Raw genomic sequence first — 16,993 nt, 5'->3', positions numbered from 1 at the left:
CCAATAAAGCTAGAGAGAATAGGTTAGGTTACAGGCACAGCGAAGGTTAATTGAAACCACTCCGTATTGTCAAAAGGGCTTTTTCTCTGAGGCTGAGCTGGCAAAATCTCCATGGCGATTCACCCCAAACAGAAAACAAATAAGACAGTTCTGTGGATGGTGCTTGCTTTCTGCATCCATGGAACCACACAAACGTGTGCTTTTTTTAGACTTTGGAGAGGGGCACGCATTACCCATTCCACCCCCCCCCCCATGGCCAGGGCTTTGGCACTGCTAGATAGAGAGGGCATCTGGGGGAGGTCACTTCTCTGGTTTTAGCCTGTATTGAAAGCTCTCCGTGGGGGATTAAGCCTTGAGAATCTTAATGGAATGTATAATCTCCAACTAATGAATGACTGAGGAGGATTCCTGCTGGAAGATTGGGCTCCATCCTATGAACCTATTATGCTCATTTCCTATTTGCCTTTTTGCATGGCATCCCATGCATGTCCAGAAAAACGTTTCTCAACCTTGGCAACTTGAAGGCGGGTGGAAATTCAACTCCTTGCTGGCTGGGGAATTCTGGGAGTTGAAGTCCACCCATCTTTAAGTTGCCAAGGTTGAGAAACTCAGCTAGAATGCCTTGGCACAGCCTTTCCCAACCTAGGTCACAATTCCCAGATTTCCCCAGCCAGCGTGCTTTAAGATATATGGACTTCAACTCCCAGAATTCCCCAGCTAGCATGATGATCTCTTTGAATTACTTATGAAGTGGAGTAGAATAGCCCATCTTTCATGCTAATAATCTGCTTGAAAATGTAGCAGGGCAAGGAATCAAAGGATTCATTTATATTTTGAAATGACTCTTGGCCTCTGTTTGAGGAATCCTTTGACAAGGCCAAGAAAAGGGAGAAAAACACATCCACAGTTACTTGCGTGAGTCACACTGTTGTACTAGATGGGAAGAACTGACTCAAAATTTCCTGTGGATTTGCATTCATGCTAAAAAGTTTTGGCAGTAATTGTGAAAAAAGAAAAAACAACAACCCACCAGGGAGAGTAAAATATGAAATGCTAGTATGTTTCATGTTCATGTATCTCTGGCTGTTTATACTGCATTTTGAATACTCAGGAATGGGTTTATGAAACTTGGGTCTCTTTGCACCATGCCTGCTTAATTTCATGATGGCTGGTTGAATAATCCAGAACTGGCTGAGAAACAGAAACCATGGGATCTCACCATTTGCAGCTGGCTTCAGTTTTTGCTACCTTCCTGATCATCCTTTTTTTTTTTTTTTGCTTAACCTCCAAGCAAAGGAAGAACTGAGTTTTTCCAAAGCTCGTATCCTTTTCTGTGACATTTTGAACACTCATTTGAGGCCTCAAAGATAAATAGAAACTGGTCTTCTTAGCTCTTGATCAGACACAAAGCTATCAGTTACTCAGAAAAAGAAGAAGTTAACCTCCGTTTTATTGCTAAGTAAGAAAACCACGTCAAAGACAAATTCACAAAGTTACTGGAAGTTGAGTTTGGTTGAAAGGAAGCTTTTAAAGAAAAGTACTGGCCAAATGTACTTTATGGGATTTTTTAAAAAATGGTCCAGAACAGGGGTCTCCAACCTTGGCCACTTTAAGACTTGTGGACTTCAACTCCCAGAATTCCTCAGCCAGCAAAGCTGGGCTGAGGGATTCTGGGAGCTGAAGTCCACAAGTCTTAAAGTGGCCAAGGTTGGAGACCCCTGGTCCAGAATAATTGCTTTTAGCTGAAAAATTATTGTCTTATAAATTATATCTAAAAACTATATTTGAAAATTATGTCTTCATGGAGGCTTTTAAAAAGACTGCCACTTGTCTGAAATAGTATAGGGTTTCCTGCTTGAGCAGGAGGGGTTGGACTAGAAGACCTCCAAGGTCCCTTCCAACTCTGTTATTCTGTTATTCATGGAATCCTGTTTGTTCCAGTGATCCATAGCTGATCTACCAGTATTTATTTCGAAACCCAGAGGGGTTGATTTTTCTCTGGTGAAAATGTTTGTTGGTCTGACTGGAAATTCCGGTTTCTGAAGCCAATGGGGGCCCTTGTAATTATTGCACACAATTGGTTAATATGCTAAGAGGTCCAAAGGATTTTCTGATGAGTGGAAAAGCAAAACCTTTAAACGGGGTAGATCACCGATATGCCAACGTGACCACAGGTGCCCCAAAGTGGACAGAATAAATAAAAGATTTATCGTTCTGCCCGAAGGCATAATTGGCTATGGCGTTGCTTGGCTGACCTCTTTTTAACTCTACTCCCAGTGACGCTTGTTAAATAATGCTGGTTTGTAGCAGGAAAGCAAACATGTTCACACTGAAAAGAGAGAAGGCTGAGTTTGGGATAGATTCCTTATGATTTTGCCCAGGTTTAGAGATAAATAATATTTATTTATTTTATTTATTTGTCAACAAATACAAGAAAACAAGTAACAGAGTAGACATAGACATGGACACGTGAAACATTTTTGGCACCAAAATAAAGGATATAAATTGGCAAAACCTAGCCATAAATACATAGAATGATTACATATAATTGGGAACAGCAGGACAGGGACGGTAGGCACACTGGTGCGCTTATGCACGCCCCCTTAGGGACCTCTTAAGAAACATGAAAGGTCTACGGTAGACAGTTTATGGTAAAAGGTGTGGGGATTAGAGAGACTAACAATAGGATCAGGTAGAGTGTTCCAGACATTTACTAATCTATTCCAGAAGTCATATTTCCTACAATCAAGATTAGAGCGAATTACATTGAGTTTAAATCTATTGATGGCCCTCGTGTTATTATGGTTGAAATTAAAGTATTCATTTACAGGTAGAACATTTTAGTAAATAATCTTATGAACTAAGCATAGGTCGGAACGTAGACGGCATAGTTCGAGGCTTTCTAGACCTAAGATTTCAAGCCTGGGGGGAATAGGGAATTTTATTTCGAGCAGAAGATTTGAGAACTCTCCTAGTAAAATATCTCTGGACCCTCTCTAACGTAATGATGTCTGAAATACAGTGAGGGTTCCAGGCAGGTGAAGAGTGATCAAGTATATTTTCAATCACCCCTTGATGTTTTGTCACCATTTGAGCTGAGGTTTTCACTTGGTTTAAAATGTGAAAGATATTGGTTGGCTTAAATCCATCCACCAAACTGGAAAGGGGAATGTTTTAATCCAGTGCAACAAGCAAAAGAGGAATTTTTTTAAAACCATTTTTTTCTTTCTAGCCCTCCCAAAATACTGTTTTCAAAAATGATTAGTTATAGTAAACGTTGGTCACAATGTAAAAATCTCATTATAGCAAAAAGAAACAAACCAATGAAAACAATTGCTACTGCTCCGATTTCATAAAAGTGCTTTCTCCCACCAGAAACAGAGATCCATTGATACCATTCACACAAACGCCAATGGATTAAATTAAAATCTTCCTGAAAAAGAGAGAATAAAAGCCGGATACTTACAGGAAGCATACCTGTTTTTATGAGTGCAGCTAATCAAGCTGCAGGATCTTCGGGCTGTCAGACACTGTCCCCAGGCAATTTTCGACTTTTTGCTCAAATGGGTCAAGTTCCTTATTTTTAGATTGGTAAGAAATATATTCATTTTTTTTTTTTTAAAAAAGAATAGATTTGTAGCAAAGGAAAAAGCGCCTTCACCATTCAAACCAAAAGATATAGTGTCAATGTCCTGTTAGAGCAAACGGATTGCCAAAAAAAAAAAGAAAAAGAGTTAAATTTCAACCTGTCCCTCTGCAGATTTCTCTTTGATTGTAGGTTCTGATGCAGGATGACCCCACTGAGGCTCTGCACTATTTTTTGTCCCTGAGAAACTGTCTACCTTTATGTCCTCTTTCCTCCCATATAAGAAGAATTTCAGGATTGCAAAGAATACTCTGAACGGGGGATTCTTTTTCCTCTTTTGCACAATCTTCTTTTAAAACACCGCAGTATTTGTTCTGGTGTCCTGTTCCCAGAAGCATTTTATGAATGGCAAACAGCTGGCTGAAGGACACCGAGTCTACAAACAGGGGAAGGGGAATGATGACCCTTGATGGGGAAAACAATTGTTAAGATTAGTGATATCAGATTTGTTGACTTCCAGGTAGGTCTCATTCAGCAAAGCCCCCCTGGGAAGCTAAGGGGCAAGAGGAAAATTGCTCAGGTTTTAGCAGGATCTTTATATTCAAGAAAGTCATCTTCGCTATCTCCAGGAACCCCCAAAAGCCCATCTTTAGGGATCTTGTTTGAGCATCTCTCTTCTATAAACCATGAGAGACAACCTTTGTTCTACTGTCAGAAACTGTGTTATGTACAGAGAGTTAATTTTTACCGTAAATTATAGACTGGGTTGATAGAAAGTGCCTGAAACAGGCCCTAAACTGATAACACCAAGTCTGGACAATGTGAGCTTCAAAACATTGGCTCAGTCAATCTCGTAGGCAGGAACTAGCTGGCCCTGCCCTGCTATTTTAAGGGGACCCAAAGAGAGATCAAGGAATAGAACAGCTGTTCATTCTTATTGAAATTTCTGTGATCTGAAAGATATAATTTTGGCAGGACTGTCTATCCTTGATGGCTTCTTTGAGCTCATATACGCCGCTCCTTGTATCATCCGTGAAGGTGACACAGATATGGTGATTAGTCATCTCTTCCATTGGCCTTTGATTTTTCAAAGCATCTCCAATGATTGTTGGGTTTGAATGAAGGGTTGAGAAAAATCTGCCTTCGTTATTAGCAACCTTGATCAAGCATTGGGTGGTTTGTTTTTCTACTACTCCAAGGTGTAATTCCAAGCCTCCAGCTTGTTCTTCCTTCAGTTTTTCTGAGGGTCCAGCTCTTAGAGCTATACATTAAAACTGGCAACATTACAAGTCCTGACAGTAAGGACTTTTATTGTCAACGTGATGCATCTGAGCTTGCTCATGATCTGTCACATTCAGCTATCTCTTTGTTTGTGGGCTAGAAACCCAGAACTTTGGAGCCTACGTGGATATCAGCCCCACTTCTCCAACTATTTTCATTGAGTTTGCGTTGCTTGTGGACCAATATTTGATTCTTTCAACATCGTGCAACTGTCTTTTGTAAAATCATCTTCCACCTTCAGTGATTCTTTTTAGTTTTTCCTCCTGTCCAGCCACCCATGGGGCATCATCAGCTACTCTGAGCTGGTTGTTATTTCTCCCAGCCATTTAAATCCCAGTTTTGGTTTCTTCTCATGATGTGTTCTCCATATATATCAAATGAACAAGGTGTCATCTTTCCTAATTAAGTGGCTCCAAATTCTGTCCTGTTGCTTCCTGGGGATTATATACATTTATGAAATACATTGTTCAACGGGTTGTTTGCATTATTAGGCCACTGCAGAAAATTCGGATTAGCCGCAGCAGAAGCATCTTTTTTCAGCCCAACTTTTCTGAGTTGGAAAGGCTGGCCAGGCCGGCCGAGGAATTCTGGAAGCCCATCATCCCTTTTCCAGATGCCAAGTTTGAAAAATATGGGCTTCTCCGAGAAAGTGCACATTTTATTCGTTTGGTACAGGAGACCCCGAGACCCGCATCGGAAACCTTCGCTTCCCTGCAGCCCCCACCAAAACGGTCAAGAAGGACAGCTCCGCCCGGCGTACTACATCTCCCAGAGTGCCAAGGGCGGCACGGGGCAGAGAGGGATCGCGCGCGCGCAAGGCCCTCTGGGACTCCGAGTCCTCCCGCTCGTCTCGAGGCCGTCGCGGCCGCCCTGCTTGGCTCTCGACGCGCCGGCGGCTCCCAAGCGGGGAAGAGCGCGGAGTGCGCCTGCGCGCCAATCTCGGGGCTCTAAGGCAAGGGGACGCGCTAGCCGAGCGCGCCTGCGCAGCGGCCGACTCCGGAGGATCTCTCGCGAGGAAGGACGCCATTATCGCAGCCGCCCGGCCAAACACCACGAGAATTCGGCAAGGCAAACGGTAACCTCGCTTCTCTCGCGGGTTCCCGGCTGCGGCTGCGGCTTCTCGGCCGCGGCGTCCGAGGGCTCCGGCTCAGCCCCTCAGGACGACGGAGAGCTCGCTCGGGTCGCCTCACGGCGCCCAGCCCGCAGGGCCGCGAGCGGGAGGGGGCGGGGGCGGGGCGCGCAGGGGCGGGGCTTGAGACTTTGGCTCTCGCTCCCCCCCCCCGCCCGCGCCGGCCCCCCCCGCCCGTCGCCCCGCCCTTTGGCAGGCAGGAAGCCGCTCTGCCCGGCGCCCCCCCCCGCCAGGACTACAACTCCCATCATCCGCAGCAGGCGAGGCGCTGGCGTCCGGCCCCCGGGCGGCACCCTTGGCTCAGCTGCAGCTTCGTGGCTGGGCATGATGGGAGTTGTAGTCCTCCCAATTAGGATTGATGCTCGGATGGGCATCTGCGACAGTGTGGCTGAAAGATTGCGGAGACCCCCCCCCTTCCCATTTCCCCCCCCCTTTTTTTCCTTAGCGAGTGCCCAGGCTAGAAGTGAAAAGCCCAGTCTGAAGGGTCCACCGAGGTCATCTAGTCGAGCCACCCTTTTGCCCGCCCCCCCACCATGCGAGGACGTCTCTCTCTTTATTAGCCGCTGTTGTACCCGACTGTACCAGTGCTTTGTCCAGGAAAGATAGGGATGGGAAATGTAAATGGCACAAAAGAAGAGAATTGAGAAGGGAAAGGGGGCTGGGTTGGCTGGGTGCCTGCGGAACTCCAAGCAGGATTCAGTTTCTTTCCGAGAGCTTGGTGCTTCTTGAAAGGTCCGAATTCCTGCAGCATCTTAAACATGAACCCAATTGGGTGAGATAAGAAGGCGCTTGAATAATAAATGTTCTTTGGGTGAATGAACTGGATGTATGATAATTCTCTGAACAGGGACAGTTATAAAATACAAGCTGCTGTCCCACTGCAACGCTGGGCACTTAAAACAGGTCATAACATTATAGGCTGAACAAAGAAGTTTTCGGTGGTTTAAAAGCATGGTGTACAATTTATTAACAGGCTGTAGTCTTTGAAATATTGTAGGCAGTTAGTCTGAGATAAAAGCATCTATCATAATAAATACATTGTAATAATAAGCAGGAAGCATTAAATTTCAGTGTACATAATGGTTGCTTCACTTCCCATGAGTGTTTATATAACAAACGTCGATGTTTTCACATCACTGTGAAATCAGTTGGTAACATTTAGAACAGTTGGTAACAGTTTAGCCCTCTGGACAGCAGAATCCTTTGATGTAGGGCACACAACTAATAAAACCAAGTTGTACAACCTGCTTTAGTGGAAGCGAAATGAGATCTTATCTAAGGATTGAACTTGAGCAGTTGCAGATATGTTGCGTGCAAGAAATGTGCAAATGTGTTGGAACTACTAGCACATGGAACTAGAAATCTTTTGATATGACACAATTCAGAGAAAACCTCAATGAAAAATACATTACATATCCAGAACAACATCGATTTTTATCCAAGCCAGAAGAATTTAAATATGTATCCATTTCTTTGGGAGTTAGGCCTGGCTTTCTGAATTAAGTGCATAATTAATAATCCAAGCAACTTATGCTAGTTCTATTTAATTTTTGGCCACAGCAGAGGTATGTATATATGACTACACATATTTTGGAATTGGGATTGGCTGTTTTTAATTAAATGCGTAACCATATTGCTTGGATTGCTTGACTGAAATTTGGGCATTTTAAACGGCATTTTCTTTCATCTGTATTTGCAAATAGATGGCAGGGAGCTTTTAGTAGTTGGCTGAACTGCATGGATCACAATATATGAATATGGATGATATGTAGGTTTGCATAAACGAAAAGAACGTTCACGCAGGCAGGTGAAGAGAAGCAGCAGAGGAAAGTGGACCTAGCAGGTACTGGAGTCATAAGTGCTCCAATCTTGATGGCACATCAGGGATGGTAATTGAATGGGGGGGGGGGCTCTGATCCCTGAATGGCCTGTCTTGTCTTTCAAAAGGACCAGTGCAGTCTAACTGAATGGTAAAACAGATTGGAAGTTCTGGGCATAAATGGGATCATCCGCTAATCTCTCTAAATACGGAACAGATTTAGAGAAGATCTCTGTTGCTATTTTTTCATTAAAGGCATCTCTCCAAGTGGGCACCCATAATGCTCTCACCATTCTTGTAACAAGGCAGCTTTCTATGTTCCTTTGGAAAAGGAGGCCAAAGTAGAATTCCTTTCTCGCAGGTCAGGATAGTCCCTTCTTGCTGGTCTTCCTTTCCTGCTTTGGTTCCTTTATCACTGCATCCATTCACTTTTGCAGGAAAAATAAAACGCAGTTGGCAGTGGCTGCAGCAGCCAGCTAGAATGAATCGTTATATGCCTTTGGGGTGTGTGTGTGAGAGAGAGAGAAACACAAGACGATACTCTTCCTTTAGCAATTTCGGCTGCTTGTGTGCCTCGACTTGATAACAAAACCAGCATCCCAGTTGACTTAATTACAAGAGCAACTGCTCCTAAATCCCCTCTGGTTGGAGGGATTCTGTTTTCTATTCTCTTAGGAGAATTGCTGGAAAGCCACTGCTCATCACAATAAATATTTAAACTCGGAGCTATTCTGCGTAATTGATTTTAAGGATGTCAGTAAAATCAGATGGACAAAGAATATACCATATGCGATGACTGGATTTTTTTTGAAAAGGGTTGAAAACCATTGCAGGCAAGTCAGGTGCAAGCCTACTCTGCCCCCCTTTGCTCCCCCCTCCCCCATATAGCTCTGCAAAATCCAAGCGGGACTTTTGGGACATATCGGCCCCTTTACTCACACACAAAGTTTGCCGATTTGAGGGGAATAGAAGACCACGCTTTATATTCTCCCCTTGACCTTTCCTTACTAATAGCCCTGTTTTTTTTAAAAAAATAAGCAACTCTTATTAATCAGTATTCCATGGGATGTAATTGGTCGGGATCAATGAACTCGGATGGGAGGGTTAAAAGCTCCAGCGAGTCTGAAGACGGGATCCAAGCTTGGGTTTGTAAAGTGAGAACCGATCTTCCAGAGTTTGTAAACGAACCTTGGCAGCTGCTGGAATCGAGAGATGCATTTGGGGCCCTGGATGGTTCTATAAGATGGAAGAGATGGAGAGCATTTGCTGCCCAAAATAATACAAACGAGGCGGGAAGAAACCACGTTCTCCAGATTGACCCGATTCCTGTTTGCGCTGGGTTTGTTTCTGGTCCAATTTTTTTTTAAATACTGGAAAAGGATTTATAGATTTATTTAATGCAGTAAATATCTCTGGTGTCAGAAAACGTGCAAGATGTGCTCCTGGAGACACTTAATTTAATCCACTTAAATAAATGTTCTTTTTCAATACCGGGAAAGGCCGTGCATTCTGACAGGTGCCTCTTTCCAAAAAGCCCAACTTTACTGCGTTTTTACTTCAGAGCAGCCAAGGCAGCCTTCATGCCTTGAGGGCTGATCTCTGGATTACGATGCTGAACTTCGTTTCACTTTCTTATCTTCTGAACTTTTTGGCCATCCCATTCTTCAAAGGAGAGGGCTTTTCCGACTAAATTAGAGTGACATGGGAATGGAAAATCATGTCAGAATCCAAGCTACCACCACCAGAGAGTTAGGAATCCATGCTTCGAAGAAATAGAAGAAAGGTTAATGTTCTTTAGTACCTCAGCAAACCGATACTTGGGATTTCTTGCCACTTGTGGTTTTCACTCCTTCTCGTAAAAGATGGAAACTAAGGCGAAGACGCGGTTTTTAAACTTTCCTGTATTTCCTGCAAAAGCAACAGATGGGCAGATTTATTGCGCCCTCCGTTTAACAGATTTCGTTCCTGGCTTTTTCTCCTAAACAGCCTGCACTGGCTGGAAATTCTGGGAACTGTGGACTCCACGCATCAAGGGCTCTGATCGGAGGAAGGTGCATTAGAAAACCTTCTAATTTATTTAGTCACAATTCTATCCAAATCCTTGATTTTTTTTACAGGTGAAGATGTCCTTTTGCCACAACTTCCCTGAACTTAAAATATAAGCAATCATTTTGGTCCTGCAAAATAGGTGACATAAAGCAGTGGCAAAATTCGTGTCGATTTGCATAGGATTGGCCCATTTCTCCAAAACTACATTCAGAACTTTGAACTAAGACTTGGTCCCATTGAAATATGTGGGTGTTATTTTCAATTTATTCTACTTTATATTATTCTAATATGATTCAGAAACTGACAAACCTGGAAGGAATTGTTCATCTTCGGACACGCCTATATGCAACTGAAATGATTTATGGTTTTGTTGAAACAAAAGCCAAAGAGCTTGGTAGTGCAGTCTTCCTAGGTCCCTTTCAACTCTGTTTATTCTATTCTATTCTATTCTATTCTATTCTATTCTATTCTATTCTATTCTATTCTATTCTATTCTATTCTATTCTATTCTATTCCTCCTCATCTTCATCAGCTATTTTTGTCACTGGAGCAACATATGGTGGGAATATCTGCAACAAAGCCCTCATTTTCAGGAAGAAAAACCTAGTGGTTTACAATCCACGTACTTATCAAACTGAATTGAAATGGATCAACCAGTGCAAGGAATAATAATAATAAAAACAACAATAACAATAATAATGGGAACCATCAAGAAAGAAATGGAAGGTTTAATACTCGCTGCTCAAGAACAAGCACTACAAACTAATGCCATGAAAGCAAAGATACAAAAATCCACCGACAATCCAAATTGCTGACTTTGCAACAACAAAATCGAAACTGTTTCATGTTTAATATGTGAATGCAGCAAAATCGCACAAACTGATTACAAAACTAGACACAACCGAGTTGCTAAATTAATCCACTGGTCATTATGTAAAAAATACGACCTGCCTGTATCCAAAAAGTCATGGGAACATAAAGTGGAAAAAGTTATAGAAAATGAGAAGGGGGACTTTCAAATACAGACAGATCGTCACTTGGAACACAACACACCAGGTATCACAGTTGTCGAAAACCGAAATGTACAATTTATTAACATTGTGGTCCCAGGAGATGCTAGAGTTGAAGAAAAAGATCTGGAAAAAAATCATGAAATATTGCGATCTGGCCATTGAAACTACACGGCTATGGATGAAACGTAACAGTGATACCCATTGTCATCGGGGCACTTGGTACCATGTCCAAGAATTTTATAAGATACATCAACAAATTGTAGCTTCCTGCAATAACACCAGCAGAACTGCAAAAAACTGTGCTACTTGGAACATTGTACATCTTAAGAAGGTACTTGGTTGATACCTAGGACGCTGGCAGCAACCCGTATCAGCCATCAGCACCAGTCAATGGTATTTGTGGTGCACTTTTTCATGTTCAGTTGACTGAGTTTCATATTTAATGAATAAAGTAAATAGTAACAATAATCATCCTATCATGAAAAAGAAGGCAAATTATTTTCTTGAATAGTTTTCATAATTTAATAAACGGAGCAAGCATGCTTGACTAGCAAAGGAAGATCTGAGTTTCATTCTGTCTTGCATCAAAGTTATCTTGTCTATTGCTCCAGATCAGAGCGGGCATATGGAAAAGTTGTCCAGATAACCTTCCATGCCTAGGAAAGTTAGGATTCTTGGCAGTCCTAAGCTATGTGGAATCGCCCCATAAGCAATCTATCCCCTGCATATCGTTTTCTGCAGACAACAGAGGAAAGTACGTTAATGATTGTCCAGTATCTTTGCCAATAAAATTTGGATATAAGTGAGTAAGACGGCTGGCAGAGAAAAACTTGAATACATCCAGCAAGTTCTTGAGACGTTTCAGTTATCCAACAGGGAAAGCAGCTAGCCGTTGGGTTAGATCAGGGGTCTCCAACCTTGGCAGCTTTAAGACATGTGGACTTCAGAATTCCTCAATCAGCAAGGTTGAAGACCAAGACCCCTGGGTTAGATCCCAGCAGGCTAGCAACTTCTGAAGGCTTTTTTACAAGAGTGAACAATTGCATACATGCTCTGTCTATCAGCTCCCTGCAAGAGATCCATGATAGACTTACTCTAGCACCTAGGTTCTAAATGGCATATTTGTTTGGGCAGGGTTCTTTTTTGCTCTAAGCAAGTGCTATTAGAATAAGGACCCCTGTTCAAAGGACCATGAAACAGTAACGTTCTTCTGAAATTTCTACAGAAAGGTTCAAAAGGCAGATGGAAAAGATTGAACTGAAGGGGAAATTCTACAGTTAGTTTGCAGGATAACAAACTTTGTTTGAGTTGATTTTTATTTCATGGACACATCTCTGATATTTAGCCATTGACTAATTCTGGGGCTTCTCAGTTTAGCATTTTGGGATTCCTTGGTGGTTACCCATCCAAATGCCAGCTGGACCCAACCCTACTTAGTTTTCAGCGCCATGAGGCTGTTGAGATGTATTTTTCCAATTGTTTTTCTCTCCAAAAATACTTGGAATGAGCATCGATGTGATACAGCCCCATTGCTAGTTGAATGCAAAGAGAGAGGAATATGAATTCTTTGGAAGCAGATCCTGGTTTAATAGACAACGATAGCTGGGTTCATCCTTTGCACTACACCCAAATGGGATTTAAATCCATGCGTTGCATAAACCAGGGGTTGTGATTTCTAAATACCGGTTTTATGACTTAGCAGGGTTTGTGAATCTCCCCGGTTTGATTTATTTAACCTACTGTGATTGAAGTATGGCTTAGCATGATGTACGAAATTAATCAGAACATCGTGAACAGCAATAAACTTTATGCAGAGAATGAAGAAAATGACCTGGATGGAGAGATGCAGGAGGTATTATGGCCAGGGGAAACGGGGTGGGGATGACATATTTTAAGTCCACAACAAATAGATAAATATTTGGAAGCGATTCAGGCAGGCGCTTCCCTAATTCCCAAGAGTCTAAGAAAGGGGAGGAGGTGCAGCACAATTAGATCCCCAGGATTTTATTATTGTAGCCAATCGCAATAAAATAGTTCTAGCCATCCTGTGGAGTTGATTTCTTGGCCTGGTCTGCCTAGTGGGGCTGTCGTGTATCTTTTGGTATGTGGGTGGGGTGGGTGGGGTGGGGGGGGTCACAATTAATGCTAAAAACTGATCGTTCTGGGGCAAAAGTCTGTCTTTGCGTTCACTTCCTTGACCTGCAGAATGGCCTGGTAAAACCCAGCTCCCCCATAGCACCTTCATTTGGAAACCGATAAGTAGTACAGGTAACTTACAACAACTCACTTAGTGACCATTCAAAGTTACAACATCCCTGAAAAAAGTGACTTACGGCCGTTTTTCACACTTAAGACCTTGCAGCATCCCCTTGGTCACGTGATCAGAATTCAGACGCTTGGCAACTGGTTCACATTTAATGACGGGTACCGTGTGCCAGGGTCACATGATCCCCTTTTATGACCTTCTGACGAGCAACGGGGAAGCCAGATTCCCTTAACAACTGTGGCCCAGAAAGGTCGTAAAAGGGAGCAGAACTCACTTAACAAACATCTCGCTTCGCCACAGAAATCTCGGGCTCAACTCTGGTCGTAAATCGAGAACTACCTGCCCTAATAGAATCTGTGCATGATTCTGATTTCCCTTTGAGCAAAGCCAAGATGAAAAGGGAAGGGGGTGGGAAGCCATTTGGCCGGGTCCCTTTCCTAATTTATGGATTGAAAGATTCTTTCCCTTCAGCTTCAGCCGAGCTTCCAACCGCATTTGCAGCTCGGGACATGAAGAAACTGTAATCCGCGCACAGCTGTTTTATTATGTGGAAGCTGGCACTGGCCCAAGACTTCTGAGAAATGGCAAAGTTAATTTGCCAAAAGGAGAGAAATGGCAGCCACATGCCCTCAGTCTCTTGCCAGATCATTTGGGCCCCTCGCCACAGCGCAAATGCGCTCCTAATCCTTTCACGGTGATCCGAATTTCAAATGAATCTTTCTTGGCGACAGATCCACTTGAATAAATAACTCCATATCTTGCGGTGTCCTCATTGGGAAGAATTCAGAAAGGGTTTTTTCTAACCTCCCCCCACCCCCAAATGTACAGCTGTTGCCTTGGCTGGCTGGGAAACTCAAAGCAATGCTCTAGATCACGGGTCTCCAACCTTGGCAACGTTAAGTACTTGTGGACTTCAACTTCCAGAATTCCCCAGCCAGCACGTGCTGGCTGGGGAATTCTGGGAGTTGAAGTCCACGAGTCTTAAAGTTGCCATGCTGGCTGGGGAATTCTGGGAGTTGAAGTCTACTCTTCACCTGCCTGTTTTAAAAGCATCCCACAACTGGACCACAAGAGAGAGAGAGAGAGAGAGACATGGCTGGGTTCAGTTGGCTTTCGTTCAACCTGAGTGCTTCATTATGCATTGGCCTTTCAGAGACAAATAAGATTTTTCTCATTAACAGAATTTCACTCCAGATATCAAAGGGGGAAAAAAAACACCAATCAGTCTGTCGTTATATTCCCCACCGTTTCTGTCCCATTCCACTTTTCCATATCTGGGACAAATTTAGATATGACCTCTTCCCATCTCATAAAATCAGTTTGGGAACCTAGAAATTTCCCTTGATAAAACTTTCAGCAGTCTTCTACAGGAACCCCAGAAAACACTGTTATAAAATATTTGGGTGGAAAGTGGAATTCAATATTGCAGGAGCTGAATTGTAGAAACTCTAGAAACTGGTTTTGTTCAAACTGAACGAATCTTATCAAAGATCAGAATAAGATCTTTCCAAGTCTTATTTTGTACCATTCAGCATAAGTTCGTCAACGTGTCCATATAGATTTCTTAATCTGTTTTACTACGAGGGCTTTTCCGTGAGTACAGTAAACATGCGGATTAGGCATGAATTAAAATGCTAAAAAGAGGAGACATAATCCAGTCCAACAGAAGTGCCACTGAGCGCTAACCATTCTAGGGTGCTTTAACTCTCATGAAATCAGTGGTGGCTAAATGCCACTTCATCTTGGCTACATTGATCTTAATCTAATGAGGAAAAAGTCTCACATGACCCCCAAGCTTGAATGCTGGTGTTAATTTTAGTCCTGAGAAACTTTCTCCCAGAGACAGGATGACTGTGGTCTGCGGCTGAGGAAGAGGGCATTTGGTAAATGTCTATGGAGATCCTCACTCATCCAGGTCACGGTCGTCCCGAAAGTGCTTTTTCAAGAGACAGTTGGACTTTTTTGGTTTTTCCTTGAAGGCAAAACCGAAGAAGCTTCTTGGATGAGAAGCAAATATTTTCAGAGAAAAACGAAGAAAGTCCAGTTGCCTCTTGAAAAAGCACCTTTGGACATTTGGTAATTGTGTAATATGGGTGCAGTCGCTGCCATCTCTTCTACGTTCTGGTCCATCTTCAACTGCCTTCTCCAGCCCTCTTGTCTTCTAGATAGGTTGAATTGCATTGTCGTTACCTAAATTTGCTTTCTGTTAAGTGTCAGATTCTGGAGTAGGTCATATAACATAATCAAGGAGATTGCAATGCAAAGGAGTAAAAAAGGAATAACCACTCTAGAAATGCCCCCCCTCCCCAATTATGTCAGTGCACAGATTCTGGCAGATTACAAACACAAAAACAGTTAAAAACACAGAATAACCAGGGGAACCTGGACTAAAACAATCCTAACAATAACAAACAAAATATTGGATACATACACAGATATGCTATGTTTCACCAGTAATAAATACTTCTAAGACAGAAGAACATGTTTTGTTTTTCAAAACTGTAACTTACATCAGTTGAAGTCCTGGACCATTTACCTGTAACTTAAGCTACTGGATTTTGTCAAAATTAACTTCTGACTAGACATGCATAGATTTACACTGATATTAAAACAATGGTTGAGATTTCTTTAATGCGCTGATAATTTAAAGAACAGCATTGGAAGCAATCAGACTGTGTCTAAAGGTGACTGCAGTTGTACAACGGTATTTAGTGTCAATATGATGGACTTTGGAGTCAGTACTCAACAATAAATTGAGGAAAAAACAAGACGGTCTCTTCCTTCATTGCATGAGTGGAATTGGGGAGTTTTCGGCTGAGCATCTAGTCCAGGGGTCTCCAACCTTGGCAACTTTAAGACTTGTGGACTTCAACTCCCAGAAATCCTCAGCCAGCTTTGTGGAGTTGAAGTCTACAAGTCTTAAAGTTGCCAAGATTGGAGACCCCTGATCTAGTCAGTCTGAGCAGCCACGCCAGGAGAGCTGCAGCCTCCAATAGTTAAGGGCTCTTACCTGCTTGCCACTGCTGTTACGAAACAATTGGTGGGGGGGAGGATCCCTGTATGCTTTGAAGATCAAAGGGACATTTCTTTTTGTCGAAAATACTCATTTGTATTTGTTTGTGGCTCATTTGTATTTGAGCGGTGGCTCAGGGGCTAGGACGTTGAGCTTGTTGATCGCAAGGTCGGCAGCTCAGCGGTTCGAATCCCTAGTGCTGCTGTGTAACAGGGTGAGCTCCCGTTACTTGTCCCAGCTTCTGCCAACCTAGCAGTTTCGAAAGCACGTAAAAATGCAAGTAGAAAAAATAGGGACCACCTTTGGTGGGAAGGTAACAGCGTTCCGTGCGCCTTTGGTGTTGAGTCATGCCAGCCACATGACCACGGAGACGTCTTCGGACGGCGCTAGCTCTTCGGCTTTGAAATGGAGATGAGTCAGGAATGACTAGCACCTATGTGTGAGGGGAACCTTTACCTTTATCTTTGTCAAAATACTCACACGTGCTGGGTGGCGGGTAATGAATGCTGTAGTTCTCATGGGGCCACCATTTTTGATGTTTTGCAGAATCAGAGTTGTATGAACTGACGGATCTCCTTCAGTTCAGCCCCACGCCCCTGTTTCTGAATGATGACAGAACAGGATTTAGCGGATGTAGTTCAAATAGCTGTGGAGGACTTGAACCCAGATCATCCAGGTATGTTATTGCAGAGATATAAAGGTAAGGGAGGCACAAAGAACCCAGCCACCCAATTTGCATGTTTCGTGGTATAGAATTTAGAATAGAATAGGATAGGATAGAATAGAATAGAATAGAATAGAATAGAATAGAATAGAATAGAATAGAATAGAATAGAT

General features: G+C 42.8%; 1 protein-coding gene across 5 annotated transcripts in view; it reads left to right on the top strand.

The window, feature by feature from the left end:
• The first annotated feature begins 2,841 nt into the window (after positions 1 to 2,841).
• The window catches only part of BANP (BTG3 associated nuclear protein), a 107,797-nt gene continuing 93,645 nt past the window's right edge, over positions 2,842 to 16,993 (top strand). For 3 of the 5 annotated variants that reach the window (XM_058155372.1, XM_058155370.1, XM_058155371.1), the window contains exon 1: positions 2,842 to 5,942. In XM_058155372.1, coding sequence (XP_058011355.1) covers positions 5,481 to 5,942 — 462 coding nt within the window. In that variant the 5' untranslated portion in view covers positions 2,842 to 5,480. Of the gene's footprint in view, positions 5,943 to 16,702; positions 16,833 to 16,993 lie in introns of all 5 variants that reach the window. The other 2 variants (XM_058155373.1, XM_058155374.1) reach the window with 1 other exon arrangement.

This window comes from Ahaetulla prasina, chromosome 12, assembly GCF_028640845.1.
Source record: "Ahaetulla prasina isolate Xishuangbanna chromosome 12, ASM2864084v1, whole genome shotgun sequence".
NCBI classification, from domain to species: Eukaryota; Metazoa; Chordata; class Lepidosauria; order Squamata; family Colubridae; genus Ahaetulla; species Ahaetulla prasina.
This window is presented reverse-complemented; position numbering and strand designations above follow the sequence as displayed.